At 32.0% G+C, this 20229-nt stretch overlaps 1 protein-coding gene and 1 long non-coding RNA gene across 5 annotated transcripts; one reads left to right on the forward strand and one right to left on the reverse strand.

The window, feature by feature from the left end:
* Positions 1-239: 239 nt before the first annotated feature.
* LOC141451628 (uncharacterized) lies at positions 240-12977 on the reverse strand. Its single transcript, XR_012456962.1, has 2 exons — positions 12315-12977; positions 240-1816 (listed from the first exon to the last, which is right to left on the reverse strand). It is a non-coding gene; the product is annotated as an uncharacterized lncRNA (long non-coding RNA).
* Positions 12978-14910, forward strand: LOC141451617 (uncharacterized). 4 transcript variants are annotated; one of them, XR_012456956.1, is made up of 6 exons: positions 12978-13147; positions 13250-13389; positions 13473-13547; positions 13675-13921; positions 14055-14532; positions 14621-14910. XR_012456956.1 is itself a non-coding variant. In XM_074123080.1 (6 exons), the coding sequence occupies exons 4-5, from the start codon at positions 13697-13699 to the stop codon at positions 14184-14186; spliced, it is 357 nt and encodes a 118-aa protein (XP_073979181.1). In that variant the 5' UTR covers positions 12989-13147; positions 13231-13389; positions 13473-13547; positions 13675-13696; the 3' UTR covers positions 14187-14532; positions 14621-14910. The 4 variants fall into 4 exon arrangements, 3 of the variants coding, with proteins under 3 accessions (XP_073979181.1, XP_073979182.1, XP_073979186.1); XM_074123080.1 differs by having other exon boundaries at positions 12989-13147; positions 13231-13389; XM_074123081.1 differs by having other exon boundaries at positions 12989-13147; positions 13231-13389; positions 13473-13503.
* The last annotated feature ends 5319 nt before the right edge of the window (positions 14911-20229 follow it).

Here is a 20229-nt window from a genome sequence, read left to right on the forward strand (position 1 = left end):
AAAATACCCAATTTCACTACATTCAAAAACATTAAACAACCAAAACACACTCACTCAAACCTTCCATCTGGTTACAATTTCACCAAACTCGCGCCATAATCACGCATCAAATAAACTACTCCAACCAACAAACAAACAAACTTTCCTCAAATTATACACACATTCATCAACAACCAAATTCATTTTTTTCAAACATATTTCAATCAAACTTCACACACTACACAACCACTTCTACTTCCCTCACAAAACATACCACTCACTACACACATCATACTTTAATTCTTTCTTCATCATATTTCATCAATGTACAATCAATTTTATACATTCATACAAATTCTCAACTATATTTCTATATTCACAAATTTCTATAATATACATACAGTGTCTACATACCCCACAATATTTCACAAATTTTCAAAATAAACACTTATTACAGTCAAAATCTCAAACTATTCTTACTAAATATATGTATCTCCTCAACAAAAACTTACACTTTCAAAACTCAACTATAAGGGTTGATTAAACGCCAAAAGATACACAAAATTAAACTCCCATTTCACTACTTCCTTTTAAAAGCAGTAACAAAAATAAACTCCAATTACACTACTGCTCCCTAAAAGGCAATCATTTTCAATCCAACCACAATTCATTCATGTAAATCCCTTCACTCATTCACTACTTCCTCTTAGTACCTGTAACAGCATCATCGCACTTCACAGCCACCTACAGCACCTTTAATCACTACTTCCTGCTAAATTTTATCAAAATCCCACAAACCCTTTTACAAATATTCCTAATCATAGTTTTACAAACGGTCGGCCAAACTCCCCTCCTCCACACTTTAAAAGTGCAAATCTCCACAATATTTACATTCCAATTCATTCAAATCTCTTCACTTGTCCATAATTTAAAACCATTCCTATACTTCCCCTTAAAAACTGTAACAGCACAACGTCGCTCTCATCTTACGTATTTCATGTGTCACAACGCACATTAATACTTAAATTAAATAATCAACCATTTTCATATCCTAACATTCCAAACATTAATCAAACAAGCCACTTCACATATCCTTTCCCACCGAGATAAAACACAAATATGTAAACTTTTTTTACGCACTCTATCTACATATATCAAAATTCAATTCATTCATTTACTTTTTTCATAATAAAAACATTCATCAAACAATCCCATCGACTTTAACTAAATTATTAAACAAAACAAAAATTATCACAAATTTATTTCTATTCAAAAATTACAATTAAATCTACATTGATTCCCGTACGGTCCGCTTGTATTCTCCCTTACTAGTCAAATGCCTCTTCACCGGGTTGGGGTCGGGCTTTATACTCGCTCCTTCTCAACATTTATTTCTTCAAATACTCACTTAATCATTTATTCTCATAAACTTTCTTCAAAAATCATACTTAAAACAAAATTCATAACAACTATTTCTCTTACAATAATAATAACAACATTTCTATTATATTCAATCTACATAAATACAATATCAACTTTCTTCTTTAACTATATCAACTCAATTATCTTTTATTCTCCAACAAAAATCATCACAATACAACAAAACACAAATTATGGTGAATATAAATAAATAAAAAATACATTCAAAAAACACATCAAATGCATGCAGAGTAAACTAAATCAGGCAATGTACCGAGTTAGATTTACTCGCTGGTGTTCCATCATTGTCCTTACGTCTCGGCTTAATTCACATAATATGTGCAAAAATCTTTTCAATATATTAGTAACTTTGCCAAAATTATCTTTTTCATGAGGTGTCATTGGTAAAAAGGCTTGTCTGCAAATGTGGAAACAGTCAAAAATGGACAGAGTTATTCCTTCATTTTAAACACAATAATATTCCTTATCAAAATATTTTGAAAATTCTAGAATTCCTGCTCTCCCTTCCACCAACAAATGCAGCAAGAGAACATCTTTTTTCTAGTATCAATAAAATATGGACAACTGAAAAAATGCAGTTCAACATTAAAACTTTTAAATCTATATTAAGTGTAAAATATAATTTCACCAATTCATGTCAAATATTTCAACACATTTTAATAAATGATCCCAATCTATTGCAGAGTATTCACTCCAATCAAAAATATCACCGTCAAAGAAAATCACAATTTTTTTTAAATCAAAAATTTTATTTCATTAAAAATCATCATGTTCAAATATTATTTTTTACAAATATTTTTATAGTTACTGTTGGAACCCCAACTTTACTTTCCTATATAATTGAACAGCTACATAATTTTTTTAAATATAAGCAATGTATTTTTATATGTATATATGTTTTTTTTAATAAATAAAAATAAAATAGATAAAGAGGCAAATAGCCCATTTTAAAAGTCTTTCTCAACACTCTGGAATGGCAGTTTGCTTCTTTCGACGGTAAATATATATTGAAGAAAGAAGAAAGTGCAGTAGAAAGAGCCGCATTAGTACACCAGCTACAGAGGCAAGCAGAATCACCAGCGCTACCACAGAGTGAGATACGAGCGAGGACCAGGCCAATTGGTACCGGGGTTTATCGGGGTGCTGGCCACACTGCCGGGGCTCCCAAAGCCGGTTCACTGGTATTACCTTACGGCCCTTTTCAGGGCCTCTCACTTCACTTCAGGGCCACTCAACTATGTGGTTTCCCCGCTGGGGAGCGCCATAAGCGATTCGTGGGCCGATATATTTTTGTAACTGGTCCTTGTCAGGACCACCAAGTTACGTGTACCTTCGAGCGGTGAAAAAAAATAGCTTCTATACTGGACTACATCCCTCGGCCACATAAGTATACAACAGTTACCAACAATTAATAATAAATACATTTTTCTGCAGGTATACAATAAAATATATATAACTAAATTCTAATTCTCATTTGTCCCGCTTTGTCTCAATGAAAATATGCTCACTTCATTCTTCACCATAAATTATTCATTTCTCAATTCTAATTTCATCTACTCACTCCCTCTCTATAATTCACTCCTACTTCAACAAAACTACTTCCTTCCATAAAACTTATTACAAATGTATACTTTACTTTACTATACATCATATCCTTCTCCTTATTATTATTACATATTTTTAATGCTTCACTAACACATCCAACAACCAATTTAACTTCCAACTAACGAGAAAAACATCAAATTTCAATAAACAAACTCATTAACATTTCCTTTTTCCTACTTTTCACAATTTTCACCTTCCATCATCACTTTTTTGTAATGTGGTGAAACAAACAAGGAAATAACACACAGCTCGATAGAACACTATATTTTTGTAATAATAATACAAATAAACTTATATTGCTCACCCCAGCTAGGTTACTCTATAACCTTTTTTTGCACGTTGCTATGTCCATATCGACCCGTCATTACATATCGATCATTTGTCACTACAACTTCTTCTCTTCCACTTTCTTCTAAATTATTACATCCATTTCCTACATACTTTTTTCACTTCAACAAAATACATAAAATAACCATCTAATACAAATATAACAAATTATCAACAATTTACCATCCAACATTTCCCATCAATCGCTCAAATAAAACAACTCCTCTTTTTCCCAACCTTTCCACAAATATATTGTCCTCTTCAGTGCCTCCATATTACAAGTACAAAACAATTTTCACAGTCATTAACATAGAAAAAAAAAAACCAGTAATACAAAAATAAACAGTAAAATACAATAAATTCTTTATAATTATTCAAACTTACGTCGCTAGGCAGCTTGCTTGAGTTACACAAACTAACAGCCACAAATATTAGTGCTAATATGCCATTTTACAAACACATTACTCTCCAATTTGCTCTTGAATCTTATTGAAATCGTGGGCCAGTCATGTACACAAATTTACGCAATCTATCATTAAGTCCACACACAACTTTCAAAAAAGCTTCTTAAATATTCAAATTAAAATCTGCTATTGCAACCTTTAACAAATCAACAAACCGATTCACTTACACAAATCTCCTGCACATCAACTTATTCCAGCCAATATCATAAAACATTTTCAACCAACACAACTATCACCCCACAATCAAATTTTTAATCACAACAAAACAAATCTCATCAAAAAGTTAAGTCTGCTATAGCCAAAGAAACAATCTCTGCTAACAAAAGAAAATTCCTTAGTCAATTTAACTCACACAGCAATTCCTCAAAATCTTAGTCAATTTCTGTCCTAAATTTGCCATGGATCACAATGTCAAAAACGTTACAACTTTTCATTTCACTAGTAGCCTTCAATATACCTTATTATTTATTCATAATACACAGTGATAGGCATCTTATCCCATCGCAATCAATTAACGCCATTACTAACTGTGTACATGCACCACAAACAACAACATACACAAACACACCACTTACTTCACAAACTATCCAACCAAACACACACTTACTTAACCAATAACCCGGACATATTAATCCTACCCTCTCACAAAACTAATCAAACGGTAGCAATTAAAAAAACTTATTATCAAAGTAAAATCCTACAACTCATTTCCCACAAACATACATAATATGTACAAAACTCAAAAACCATCCTACCAATACAATCAATAAAATCACTATACAACTTATTAACTGCATTTTCAATCACGGCTTTATTAACACATTAGAACCAAAATCCTTAATCAACAACTCCCCATTAGCTCCAATAATCTATCGCTTGCTTAAAACACATAAACATAACTTCCCTCTTAGGCCCATCATCTCTTTCATATGTTCACCCACCTATCAACTTACCAAATATTTACCCAACATTCTACAGCCCTTATCCAACAACCAGTATAATCTTCAAAATTCCTTACGACTTAAAGGCAAATTCATAATACCACACAAACATTTACTCATCTCCTTCCATCTTTCATCCCTCTGCAACCAACATAGATTAAAACTGTCCGGTAGGACAGTTGTATAAGGGTTGATCGTCAAAAACTGCACAAAAAAGCGTAACGTTGAAAAACACCCAACTTTGACAATTTTTTTCTCTTTTTCTATTAAAGATAAAATTCTCAAATTTCTTTTAAAATTTAGGGCAATTCCTCCTTTATAACTGTAATTTTTTTGGCAAAACCCAGATTTAATATATTACGAGAAAAAAGTTGCTGAAAATGAGCAAAAACGGCATTTTCAAAAATTGCTCTTGTTTCTTGTTGTTGATGTTGTTGTTACCTTTTTTCTAAACAACGTAGCGCCTAAACGCGCGAACCGATTTTCATGAATCAGGTCATTCGATTCGGAATTTTATGTACATTTGCCTTTTGGGGGTCTCGACGCTGTACATCGAATGGGAGAGGAGTTAGCCCCATTTATGTAAGGCCCCCTCCAAAATTATTATTACTAATTGCTCTGTAAATCTTGGCCCGATTATGATAAAATTTGGTAGGATGATAGGGTTAGGGCTACCCTACGTAACATCAGAGCGACTTTCAGCTCTTACACTTTTTAAGGGGGAGTATAGCAATCGTTTAAAATTATCGACTTTCATGACCGATTTTCATCAATCAAGTGTCATTCCAATCGAAATATTCTACAGATTTGCACTTTTAAAGTCTCGACGCTATGCCTCATAAGGAGGGGAGTTTCCCCCTCACAAGTAAGGCCCTTTCTAAAACGATTATTACCAATATTTCTGAAACGCTTAGTCCGATTTTGATAAAATTTAGCACGAAGAAGTGGTTAAAGCTCCTCTACGTGGCTGTTAAGTGCCATCATGCTCTTACACCTACTAAGAGAAAGTATTGCAATCGTTAATATTATCAATGAGTGAACCGATTTTCATCAATAAATTGTCGTTCGATTCAAAATCTTTAATGAGTAATTAGTAATAATAATTTTGGAGGGGGCCTTACATAAAGAGGGCTAACTCCTCTCCCATTCGATGTACAGGGTCGAGACCCCCAAAAGACACATCTACATAAATTCCGAATCGAATGACACCTCATTCATGAAAATCGGTTCACGCGATTAGGCGCTACGTTGTTTACAAAAAAGGTAACAACAACAACAACAACAACAAGAACAACAACTATTTCTATAAATGTCATTTTTGCTCATTTTCGGCAACTTTTTTCTCGAAACCTATTAGATCTGGATTGTTGCAAAAAATTACAGTCATAAAGGAGGGTTTGCCCTTTATTTTAAAGAAAATTTGGGAATTTTATCTTTTATAGAAAAAGAGAAAAAAATTGTCAAATTTGGGTGTTTTTCAACGTTACGCTTTTTCGTGCAGTTTTTGACGATCGGACAGTTTTAATACAATTAACAAAAGTAAAATTGTAGAAATAAATGCATTCATAAATTATAATTTAATCTTAAATAAATGAAAGAAGTAATAGAAATATGTACATTATTGGTCAATAATGGTCATAATTTAAAATAAAAATCTATTCATTGCTCCCATACACATCTCACAATTGCAGCAGTGCAGTACCACCAAAATCCGATAGAAAGCATGACCTGGCCCTATGCGCGTACATTTACAAGTGAAGTTATAATTGATCATTTTTACTTTTTCTTTCAATTATTAATACTTTTTTTAAAATAAAGAATAATAATGCAACAAATAATAAATAATAATAAGTTCCGTAAATCAAAATCAAGTAAAAAGTGAAATAGTTGAATAATTTTTACCATTGAAAACAACACTTACATTCATTATCAATGAGTGGTATTAAGTTAAAGAGAATGAATAGACCCAAAAATGAACAATTAAAAACTATAAAATTCATAAAATACAATAATGAAATACGTTTGATTCTCGTATGATCCGGTGTAAGAATGGCTTACTTAACCATGACAGCTATGTGGGCAGGAGGTGGGGTTTCCCTTAGCTGTTAATGTAAACTTCTTCATACTAACAGCAAAAATGAAATGTACAAGTTTAAGAAAATACATTTCATAAAAATGTTCTACTGAAGCAAAATGATACAAATTATAACAATTACTATTAAATTCTCTTATTTTAGAAAACTTGAATAATAATCCAAAAATGCATCATAACGAGTCTTTGATGAAGGCAGCAAGCTAGTAAAAAATGAATAACTTATTTATTTTATATTACGTATGTACAACATTGTGGAAAGAAAACCTAGATTGAAAATGTAATTGAAGAAAACTATATTATTTATGATAAAGTCAGATTAATTATTATCTATAACAAAAACTTACAGTTTAAAATGTTAAGTATAAGGGTTGATTAAACGCCAAAAGGTACACAAATCAGCTAGTACCCAACATTTCATTGATATTATTTTAAGTAATTTTACTACATTAATTTTCATTAATATTTTTTTGAATTTATTAGATGTTTCACAGACCCTTATGCTGGCCATTTTAATCTACAAAATATTTGTTCAAGTAGAACACCATTTAACTTAGAATGACTGTAATAAGATAAATAAGATATGCATATTTTTATGACAGCTAACATAATTATTCCAGTATTTTACTATAAGTAAAATTAGAGGGACTACATTAAATTACAATTGAGAAATGAATAATTATTGTTGAATAATTTACTTGATATTACCTACGCGTTATTTGTGCTCACAAATACTTCGGAAAGACGAATTCTAGACTGAAATATTGTTTTAAATCCGTGATTCAAATTTAAATAGTAGCCGACTCTGCCTTTGTCTTTTTTTACTTTAACGTGCATGTACATACATACGATATATGTGACTATTCAGAATAAAGAGCATAATAAAGATAAATCAGAAGAATAATTTGGAATAAAGCTAAAATAAAGTACCTATTTAATTACGAAAATATAATATACATTTTATCATAATTATAACAAAAAAATAAAATATTATGAATGAACGAAGGGAAGGGATTAGCTATGCGGTTAGCATATTGGATTCCCACGTGGAGGTTCCGGATTCGAATCCAGCTGCTGACCCTTAGATTTTCTCTTTCTAAGAGCTTCTTACAGCTCACTGTCCGGGTGATGGACAGAGTTGTCTGTAACGAGAGAACACTGTCCGGAGGCCGGCAGTGCACTGAAAAAAGCTCCGGGCGCCAATAACCTTGATGTTGACGCGACTTAAATCATAAAAGAAAAGAAAAAGAAAATGAATGAACTGGCCAGCATAAGGGTCTGTGAAACATCTAATAAATTCAAAAAAATATTAATGAAAATTAATGTAGTAAAATTACTTAAAATAATATCAATGAAATGTTGGGTACTAGCTGATTTGTGTACCTTTTGGCGTTTAATCAACCCTTATACTTAACATTTTAAACTGTAAGTTTTTGTTAAAGAGATTTTTGTACCTTTTGGATAGATTTTCTTTTTTGTATGTTTTGCAAAGTTACATATCTGCTTTTCAGATTTTATTAAAATTGGGAATAATAAATTTAATTTTATCATTATAACCTGAAAAGGTGTTAAGTCGGAGTTACTACCACTGGACAGATCTTTTTAAAGAATGATTATATTTGCGGTCCCCAAACCATCCTCAATAACAATTTTTTTGAGAAAGCGTTTTGAATAAAATAGGAAGGTAATTTGTACGTAAATAGCAAAATTAAACTGCGATTTCAGTACTTCCCTTTAAGAGGAGTAAGAAAAATAAACTGCGATTACAGTACTTCTCCCTAAAAGGCAAAGAGGCAAAGATTTTGAATCGAACTACAATTCATTGATGAAAATCGGTTCACTCATTGAAAATTTTAACGATTGCAATACTTCCTCTTAGTAGGTGTAAGAGCATGATGGCACTTCACAGCCACGTAGAGGAGCTTTAACCACTTCTTCTTACTAAATTTTATCAAAATCGGACTAACCGTTATAGAAATATTGGTAATAATAGTTTTAGAAAAGGCCTTACTTGGGTGGGGCAAACTCCCCTCCTTATGAGGCACAGCGTCGAGACTTTTAAAGTGCAAATCTGTACAAAATTTCGATTCGAATGACACTTTATTCATGAAAATCGGTTTACGTTTCGATAATTTGAAACGATTGCTATACTTCCCCTTAACAAGTGTAAGAGCAGATCGTCGCTTTAATGTTAGGTAGGGGAGCCCAAACCCTGTCATCCTACCAAATTTTATCAAAATCGGGCTAAGATTTACAGAGTAATTAATGATAATAATTTTGGAGGGGGCCTTACATAAAAGGGGCTAACTCCTCTCCCATTCCATGTACAGCGTCGCGACCCCCAAAAGGCACATCTACATAAAATTCCGAATCGAATGACATCTCATTCATGAAAATCGGTTCACGCGTTTAGGCGCTACGTTGTTTACAAAAAAGGTAACAACAACAAGAAGAACAAGAAGAACAAGAACAAGAACATTTTTTGAAAATGCCGTTTTTGCTCATTTTGAGCATCTTTTTTCTCAATATCTATCAAATCTAGCTTGTTGCAAAAAAATTACAGTCATAAAGGAGGATTTGCCCTATATTTTAAAGAAAATTTGGGAATTTTATCTTTTATAGAAAAAGAGAAAAAAATTGTCAAAGTTGGGTGTTTTTAAACCTAACGCTTTTTCGTGCAGTTTTTGATGATCAACCCTTATACAACTGTCCTACCGGACAGTTTTAATAATTATCAACGTTTGACTACTGCATAAAGTAACAATTAGTTTAATCGAAGAATGAACTTAAACCTACGATTTTTATTTAAAAATAAAAATAAAAATAAATAAATAAAATAAACAAAATCATTGATGTATATTGGTGTAAGCATTTTTTGAATAAAGTTTTTGAATTTTTTAGCCTAGTAATTTTTTTTATTTTTTATCACGTTTTTCTTTTTAACCTGTTATTATTAGTTTGATTATTATAGATAAATAGATATTACAATCAATCTACAGTGCTACTTGGAACAAATATTTTGTAGATGAAAATGGCGAGCATAAGCGTCTGTGACATCTAATAAATTCTAAAAAATATTAATGAAAATTAATGCAGTAAAATTACTTAAATAATATCAATGAAGTGTTAATGAAATGTTGGGTACTTGCTGATTTGTGTACCTTTTGGCGTTCAATCAACCCTTATGCTTAACATTTTAAACTGTAAGTTTTTGTTAAAGAGTACACAATTAGTACTCAACATAATTCCCAAAAAATGCAACACCATAAAACAATACACACAGATACCGCTTCACAACTTTCTACAACTTTTCAAACATTCTTGTCACCGAGGCTATTTTTCCTACAAACAACATTTCTACAAACAAAATTTCCGCGTAGCCATCGCAACTTGTCTCAGCCCAATATTAACGGACATCATAATCACACAATACTTCACACTTGCCTTAAACAACTTTCCTTTCAAATACCATTTATGTACAAATATGTCCATCATCTCTTAACTGCAGTCCCTAACGAAAACATTAACCAAATAATCACTGTTGGAACCCCAACTTTACTTTGCTATATAATTGAACAGCTACATAATTTTTGTAAATATAAGCAATGTATTTTTATATGTATTTATGTTTTTTTTAATAAATAAAAAAAAATAGAAAAAGAGGCAAATAGCCCATTTTAAAAGTCTTTCTCAACACTCTGGAATGGCAGTTTGGTTCTTTGGACGGTTCAGAGATAGCGAAACAGTCGCGTCGCCAGCGCACGGCACGGTCGGCTTTGCTATATAAAGGGCAGAATCGGCCGTGTCTGCATCAGTCAAAGAAAATTTTTAAACATGGAAACATCAACAATGGCTACACAAGCTTGAAGGTTGCTGACTGGGCCTTACTTTAAAAACCACCTGGATCTCTGTACCGGACCAGAAAAAAAATATCCATCACTTATTGCATATATATTGAAGAAAGAAGAAAGTGCAGTATTCAGAGGCAAGCAGAATCACCAGCGCTACCACAGAGTGAGATACGAGCGAGGACCAGGCCAATTGGTACCGGGGTTTATCGGGGTGCTGGCCACACTGCCGGGGCTCCCAAAGCCGGTTGACTGGTATTAGCTTACGGCCCTTTTCAGGGCCTCTCACTTCACTTATTCTGTGGGCTCGCGCTGTCTTCAAGCTATTCTCGGGGCGGCCTTACCCAACATCGAGATCGCCCTTTTTCAGGGCCACTCAACTGTGTGGTTTCCCCGCTGGGGAGCGCCATAAGCGATTCGTGGGCCGATGTATTTTTGTAACTGGTCCTTGTCAGGACCACCAAGTTACGTGTACTGTTGGATCCTCGCAAGGAGTTGCGGCCCCCCTTGACCAGAATTTTCTTTGAGCGTCAATTGTCCGTTGGCAGCATTGGTAGTTTGGACATAGTGGTGATGGTGGCCAGTGCAAGGAAGTTCAGTTGCCCTTGGGCACCTCAACAGAGATGGAACTGCAGACTGACTTTGAGTGCTGTGCGTCGGTCCGCCAAATTGATGGCGTCCTTCCGCCGGAGGAACATGTGCCAGTGCTAATGAGGAGAGATTGTCTGTTAAGAATTGGACTTTAATGGCCATATTGTTATCATTTATTGTACCTTCTGTATCTGACATGTATGTAAGTCTTGTACATTCATTATTAAGAGAAAATTACTTGCCACCCCCGTATGGGGTTCTGATGATTCCAATAATAATTTATGTCAGGATACCTGTATGGTATTTGTAACTAGAGAATTCCCTGTGCACAGCCCTGTACATTTAATACATTGTCAAAACTATCCTTTCCAATACCGTGCCTGGTATTAGCGCTAAAAGAGAGTCAGAACTCTCGTTATATTAATTGTTCCTTGAATAATTATCCCCAATACCGTGTCTAGTAATTAAGAAAGAATTAAATATAGAATTTATTCATTTTGTTAAGTGCATTGTAAGTTGTCATTTATTCTTTAATTGTAATATAGACTTTATTCCTTTTGTTAAGTGCATTGTAAACGTTGTCATTTATACCTTAATTGTTAAATAAACATAAATTATATTTTTTCTAAGGGTATTTCAAGTGTTGGTGGTGTCCCCCACCCCTGATCCTTCTTCAACTAAATTAAAATTGGAATGGTCCAACACTTTGTTTTATATTAATTGACCCCCCCCCTATTACACTCCTTTTCACCATCCCTCCCACACTTCATCTATTTCACAAACATTCATCGATTGGAAATATTTTTTACTTAAATATTCCTTTCATTTCAATACAAAAAACATTATAACGCTTTCTTAACATCATTTTCATTTTTCAAATTTCTTTCTTTTTCTCCATTACTCTTATAAAATACCAACAATTTCAAATAAAATATAAACACACAATGATCTAGTATGCAGGAGGAGTCAGTCCTCGTTACCTCGTTATTTTATCAACAGTTACAATTTCTATGCAATAATTTCCTACCCATTTCCCTTTCTCTATCTTCAATCCTCTTCAATTGAAGCAAGTTAACTCCAGTCAAGCTAGATAATCATAAAACTGCATTGCTTTAATTTATATTTCAGTAGCCTATTTTTCTCTTACCTTCTTCATTTTATATTTATCACAGCAATTGCAAATTAGGGATAGTACTTAATGTGTCTTCAACAAATATACTTTTCTTATTAAATGGCAAACCTAACTTTTAATCATATATTTTACTAAATTCCGTCACATTTCTTCTTATGTTTAATCCTTCCTGCCTCATTTTCATTTTAATTTACCTCAATTTTTTGCAGCGGGGCGGAATCACTTTTTTTTTAAATAGGCATTTGAATCAACTCGTACCACTGCAACGAGTCCGCTCAAATAGCCCATCACTACTGGCCAACACCCAAACTCCTCTCAAATCATTTCATTAATATTAATACTCTTCCCAATTCTTTCAAATAATCCTTTAATTTATCTAATACAAACTCTAAATCAAAACTTATTTCTATCTATCTCCTCTTCCCTTTAATCTATTTACTTCCCATATGATACAATTTTACAAGTCTAAACGCGCTACCTCTCTTCAATATACCGCAACAATGGTCGCATTCAGCGGACAAGAGCGCTACCAGATCGCTACCAAAGGGAGCGCTTTATTTCTCTGAACGCTCTGCTACTTAATACAACCTAAACATAACCTCACGCGCATCGTGCATTCTTCCCGGGTACCGGCATGCTAATAAATATATCAATAATCTCCTTAACAAAAATACAGTTTAAAAAGTTAGGTGTAAGGGTTGATTAAGCGCCAAAAAGAATACAAATCAGTAAGTACCCATTATTTCTTTAATACTTTATTCATATCATTTAAGTCATTTTACTGCACTAACTTTTCCTTCATATTTTTTAGAATTTATTACATGTTACAGACCCTTATGCTGGCCAGTTCATTCATAATATTTCTATGTTATAATTATACTAATAAATATATCAATAATCTCCTTAACAAAAATACAGTTTAAAAAGTTAGGTGTAAGGGTTGATTAAACGCCAAAAAGAATACAAATCAGTAAGTACCCATCATTTCTTTAATAATTTATTCATATCATTTAAGTCATTTTACTGCACTAACTTTTCCTTCATATTTTTTAGAATTTATTACATGTTACACACCCTTATGCTGGCAAGTTCATTCATAATATTTTTTTGTTATAATTATGATAAAATGTACGTATATTAATATGTTTAATTTTACCCTTAACTTAAAAAATATTAAATGTTTGCCTTTACCTTGAAAAATTATCGCATTAAATTGTCCTTTGAAATTGACGAAATCTTTTTTCGAATTGTTTAGTGAAAATCAATTATTATAAAAAATGAATAATATAATTTATCAATTCATGATTGATGATGGACTGGACGTAAATATTATTAGAAATATTGTCCATCTTATTATACCGCTGCCAGAAATTGAAATGTTGCATGGTAGAAAACGTGGGCCTGAAAAATCGCGGAATGCAGAATATTATCAAGTCACTATTCCGTCCTACACGGATTTACAATTTAAAGAACATTTTAGAATGTCTCCAATTACTTTTGAGGTATGTACATGGGTTTAAATTATCTCTCAATTGTATATGCATAATACGTACATATTAGTATACATATTTTTGTAAGTAAAATTATAATAAAATGTTAAATACATTCATAATTTATACAATGTATGTATTTCAGACATTGATAAATGTAATTGGAAATCATTTTGTAAAAGCTGATATACAACCAAATTATAATATTACTCTTTCAAAGAGGATATTATTTACAATTTGGTTGCTGAGTAAGCCAGTCATTTCTCGCAGTTGGTGATCGGTTCGGTATACCGACAAGCTCTGGACATGGTATTTTTAAAAGCATCGTTAATGCTTTAGCAGAATTAATGCCACAATACATATAATGGCCAAATGCCGAACAACAAGCTATGTCAAGAATTTATATTTTATATGTTTAATATATATTTTATTTTCATGACCATGCAAACATATTGTTAATTAGGAATTTTATCATTTAATAATTTAGGTATTTGAAGAACGTTCTTATGGCATAAGTAACGTTATTGGTGCCATTGATGGATGCCATATCCCGATAAAGCAACCAGTTAGAAATGCTATTGATTTTTATAACAGAAAACAATATCATTCGATTATATTACAAGGTAAAGGAAAACATTTAATATTTTTTAAGTTAAAAGTAAAGTTAAACATCATTATTAATTTATAGTGATAAAAAACATTGTTTTGCAGGAGTTTGTGATCATTCCGCACGTTTTATTGATGTATTTATTGGTATGCCGGGAAGAATGCACAATGCACGTGTATTCAAAAAAAGTCCACTTTTTCGACAGTTAACGATCGACCAGAATCCACTTCTTCAGCACAAATGCCGAACCGAACCAAATACCGAAAAAAAGATCTTTTCATCGCTACTTTGACGGAGCGATGATCACTACAAAAAAGTTACGTGTATTATAAAAACAATTTTATAATTACAATATTTTAATGTTACATTTTTTCAATAAATTTTTTTAAAAGTTCATTTCTTTCTCTTTGAATCGAATTATTTTCTTAGACACTTTTTCTCAACTGTTCTATTGCTTTTATGCGTTCCTCTTTAACTGCAACTAATTTTTTTCTTAAATTGTAGCTCTCCTTTGTATCTCTTTTTTTTTTTTTTTTAAATGAAGCAGAATATACCGAATCTGCTGAACTCGGTCTATCGTTTAAACATTCATTTTCTCAGGTAATATTAGAATTATTAACATCAGTATTTGATTCTATAAATGAATCAGCATCAATCAGATTGGGCCATAGCGAAAATCTTGCACTCGACTGTAGAGATGGAGTAGATGGAGAAGGTGTGGATCTGCAAAAGTTTGTTAGAATGCTGCTAGGTGCTGGCACTATTGCAGATGGCTGATCTGTGGCTGGAACTAACGAGGATATTGTCGAACCGTAGTTTATGGTCCGATCGTTAGAAAAGAGTTCTTCAAAAATGTCATAATATTCCCATGTTATTCTCTTTCTTCCTGTTGAACTTTTATTATTATTATCTTTAATAGAACGGTAAGTTTTCTTTAAATTTCGTAACTTTCGGTCAAGAATATCCTCGTTTACTTCCGTATAACCGATTTTATGCATTTCTTGCATAATATCCGTCCACAAAGTCCTTTTTTTAATTTTTGGATCTCGGAATTTGCTTTTGCGCTCCTTAAAGAGTTCCAAGAAAAACTTTGTGCTCCGGGCTGTCCAAATACGGTGCGCTATACTTTCTTCATCTACTGATATATTAACAGAATCTAAAACAAAAATAAATACCATCATGAAAGAAAATGCTTACAATCAAGCATTTATATAATTCGATGCACAAATTTATGCATCAAATAATGATAAATTGATTACACTAATTAATTACTTCTTAACAAAAACTTACAGTTTAAAATGTTAAGTATAAGAGTTGATTAAACGCCAAAAGGTACACAAATCAGCTAGTACCCAACATTTCATTCATGCTTAGTTCATATAATTTAAGTAATTTTGCTGCATTAACTTTTCCTTCACATTTTTTAGAATTTATTAGATGTCACAGACCCTTATGCTGGCCAGTTCGTTCATAATATTATTTGGTTATAATTATGATAGAATGTATATTATATCTTCGTTTTTAAATAGGTACTTTATTTTAACTCTAATCCAAATTATTCTTCGGATTTATCTTTAATATGCCCTTTATTCAGAGTAGTCACATATATGTACATGCATGTTAAAGTAGAAAAAGACAAAGTTAGAGTCGGCTACTGTTTAAATTTGAATCACGGAGGATTTAAAACAATATTTCAGACTTGAATTCGTCTTACCGAAATATTCGTGAGCACAAATAACACACAAGTAGATTATTCAACAACAATTATTATAGTAAAATACTGGAATAATTAGCTGTCCTAAAAGTATGCAATACTTATTTATTTTATATTACATAACATATATATAACATTGTGAGAAGAACAGCTACATTGAGAGTGTGATTGAAGAAAACTATATTATTTGCGATAAAGCCAGATAATTATTACCTATTATTATAAACGTTTGAATCCTACATAAAATAACAATTACTTTAATCGAAGAATAAACTTAAACAGACGATTTTTATTAAAAATAAAATAATCGAAATCATTGATGTATGTTGGGGTAAGCATTTTTTTAAAAAAGTTTTTAAATTTTGCAGCCTCGTAATTTTTTTAATTTTTTATAACGTTTTCTTTTTTACCTGTAATTAATAGTTTGATTATTATAGATTAATAGATATTAAAGTCAATCTACAGTGCTACTTGAACAAATATTTTGTAGATGAAAATGGCCAGCATAAGGGTCTTTGACATCTAATAAATTCTAAAAAATGTGAAGGAAAAGTTAATGCAGCAAAATTACTTAAATTATATCAACTAAGCATGAATGAAATGTTGGGTACTAGCTGATTTGTGTACCTTTTGGCGTTTAATCATCCCTTATACTTAACATTTTAGACTGTAAGTTTTTGTTAAGGAGATTTTTGTACCTTTTGGATAGATTTTTCTTTTTGAGTATTTTCCAAAGTTACATATCTGCTTTACAGATTTTTTTAAAATTTGGAATTGGCCATTCTATCATTATAACCTGATAAGGTGTTAAGTCGGAACCATAACTACCATTGGAGAGATCTTTTTAAAGAATGATTATAGTTGCCATCCTCAATACCAATTTTTTTGAGAAAGCGTTTTTAATAAAATAGGAAGGTATTTGTGCGTAAATAGCAAAATTAAACTGCGATTTCAGTACTTCCTTTTAAGAGGAGTAAGAAAAATAAACTGCGATTGAAGTACTTCTCCCTAAAAGGCAAAGAGGCAAAGATTTTGAATCGAACGACAATTCATTAATGTAAATAGGTTCACCCATTCATAATTTTAACGATTGCAGTACTTCCTCTTAGTAGGCGTAAGAGCATGATGGCAATTTCTACACTACATTTAAACTAAGAAATCCAGATATTTTCTAAAAAGCGGGACATGTTTAAAAATCGGCGGGACGCGGGACAGTCCACCAAAAAGCGGGACTGTCCCGCCAAAATAAGGACGTGTGCTCACTTTACTCTATTACTCACAAACCTGGGCTCACAGTTATTTCCAGTTGCTTCAAACTGCAATCTCTAAACAGACTCTACTACCTTCCAAAAACTACTCCCAATTCGTTTGATCCATTACAATTTCCATTTTCGCCCATTATAATTTCCCTTTAAAAGTCAATTTATAATTTCTTCATTAAAATACTCACAATGAATAGTACACGTCTGCCTTATGTTTCTTATAATATTTTATATTCAATAAATCCTCACAAAAGAAATAATAATAAAACTTGCATATCTTTCATTCAGAGCACAATGTCATCTATTGGCGCACTGCATCTTTTACTTACCCACTATCCTTTCATTTTAACAAAAGAAAAGAAAAACATCATCAGCAAACTCATAAATAACTTCCTATCAGAGGTTTTCAATAGCAGATATAATCTATTTTACACACATGTCTCTAATTTAGCCATCAATCAAATGTATTTCCATTTAGGTTGCAATCTTATAAAACTCACCTTCATTACTCAAATACGTCTTTGCACAATAAAATGCACAAAACTTTATTTTAACCGATCCACATATACATTTTACTGTAATGATATTTCCTTAATTTCCTCCTCTTCTTGTCAACATTCAATCATGTTTTTTCTTTTCCAATCGAAAACTCTCCATCACCTTAGATCTTACTTCCTTTCCAACTTTTTTACAAACACATTTTCATCCTCCAAAAGAAATTCTCTTTGAAAAATTAAAAACTATAAAATCTAAACATCAGGTAAATGCCATATACAATTATTGTAAACAGTCTCTTAGAATTACAAGTTTTCTTTTGGCAGAATACTTTCTTTTAGTTTATCTTCATTTCTCTCCTCATAACTTTTTATCTTATTTTCAACTTTATATTTTATTTCCAACCATCTCTCTTTTACTTATCCTATTTCAACTTATAATAATAATTATTATTTTTTAGTTTTTTAACAACTTTTATTACTCTTATTTTATTTTACTTATGTACTTTTATGCTTCACTCACTTGCTCAAAAGCGTATGTAACTTTAATAGCAATAATCAAAAGTCATTTCAACTTTCATTTACATCTCTTTTCCTCCTCTATCAAATAAACTTAACACATAAATTGTGTACATATATCAAATTCTATTAAATTGTATGTATTTTCATTCTTAATAAATCAAGTGATAATCCACACTAGCGCTCTTCATGTTATTTCCAAAGAAAACATCTCTTTTCAAGTGACCTATGTAGCTAGCTACCATTTCCACTAAGCGAAAATCCCTACTATTCCAATACTTACCTATCCCCTTAATACAAAAAACACTTCTTTTCCCCATTAAATAAATGTTAATCATAAAATTCAACAAAATCAAACTCCAACAATTCTTACCAACAAACCTACCTTTAATATTTACGTATGCTGCTCTGCTCTGTCTCCCTTATTCTCCATTTCTCTTCCTATTGTCTTTATTTATCTAAATCTATTATATTTTTTTTTATTTCCATTTTCCCAAAATTTCATTATTCATCCCCATTAATTTACACATAACCTTTACCTATGAATTACTTTCTTGCAATCAATCAATTTTCAAACTTATACTGCTCTTACATTTCATTTATCTCAACCTTCCAGGCAATCCTCCTAGCCAACCACACAGCTAGTCTCCCTACCTCACTGTCACTGTACTGGCTGGCTGGTGTGCCTCGCTTTACAACTAGCTAGCTACATATACATATGCCTGCCGCGCCGGCTAACTGCCTGTTCTGCCTCCTTCACTGCTCTCACTGCCTCACACGATTTTTCGCTGCTCCGCCAATACATCTCCCCACACATTCCCATATTTCTGTCCGTCTCTCTCTACGCCTGCCTCCCTTCATTCATTGCCTTCCCTTCTACATACCTATACCAAGAGACCCATCACTAACAATACCCATGTAAATGCTACAGTCCTCTAAATAAATTAACCCTATTCCTTCCACTAAAGAAAACTTTTAAGATATAAAACTCTTATCTCTCTTAACTTAACTAATCCAAACAAAATTCTAAAACATTATTTCCCACCTACCGACATTCCAAAACCTTTTATTACTTCCTTCATTTCCCAACCACACACAGCCAGGCTTCCTCTTATTTCTTTCTCTATACCTAAACTTTCTTATAAACAATGTCATTATTTTTACACAAACAAACAATTCAAAATAACCATTTTCCTTTACTATATTCATTTAATTCTTCAGTTTTTGTTAAGGAGATCTATTATTAAGAAATAAAAGAAATACAAATCTCATAATTGCAGCAATGAGTGCCACCAAAATCCGCTAGAAAGCATGACCTGGCCCTATACCGATACATATGCAACAAGAGAAGTTATAATTGATCTTTTTTCTTTTAATTGTTATTGTTTTTTTTAAATACAGAATAAATAAATAATGCAACAAATATTAAATATTAACAATATCAATAAAAGAGATAAAGTAAAAAGTGAAATAGTAGAGTAATTTGTACAATTGAAAACAACACTTAAATTCATTATCAGTAGGTGGTATTAAGTTAAAAAGATTGAATAGACATAAAAATGAACAATTAAAAAGTATAAAATCCATAAAATACAATAATTAAATACGTTTGATTCTCGTATGATCCGGTGTAAGAATGGCTTACTTAACAATGCCAGCTATGTGGGCAGGAGGTGGGGTTTCCCTTAGCTGTTTAATGTAAATTTCTTCACATTAACAGCAAA

This window comes from Rhodnius prolixus, unplaced genomic scaffold (assembly GCF_049639745.1).
Source record: "Rhodnius prolixus isolate KJV_2025 unplaced genomic scaffold, Rpr scaffold_1, whole genome shotgun sequence".
Classification (NCBI taxonomy): Eukaryota; Metazoa; Arthropoda; class Insecta; order Hemiptera; family Reduviidae; genus Rhodnius; species Rhodnius prolixus.

Bases quoted from the DNA above. Each gene is read 5' to 3' on its own strand.
- LOC141451617 (XM_074123080.1), top strand. From the start codon at position 13,697: ATGAATAATATAATTTATCAATTCATGATTGATGATGGACTGGACGTA. The intron at 13,922-14,054 runs GTATGTACATGG...TATGTATTTCAG, and splicing joins TGTCTCCAATTACTTTTGAG to ACATTGATAAATGTAATTGG.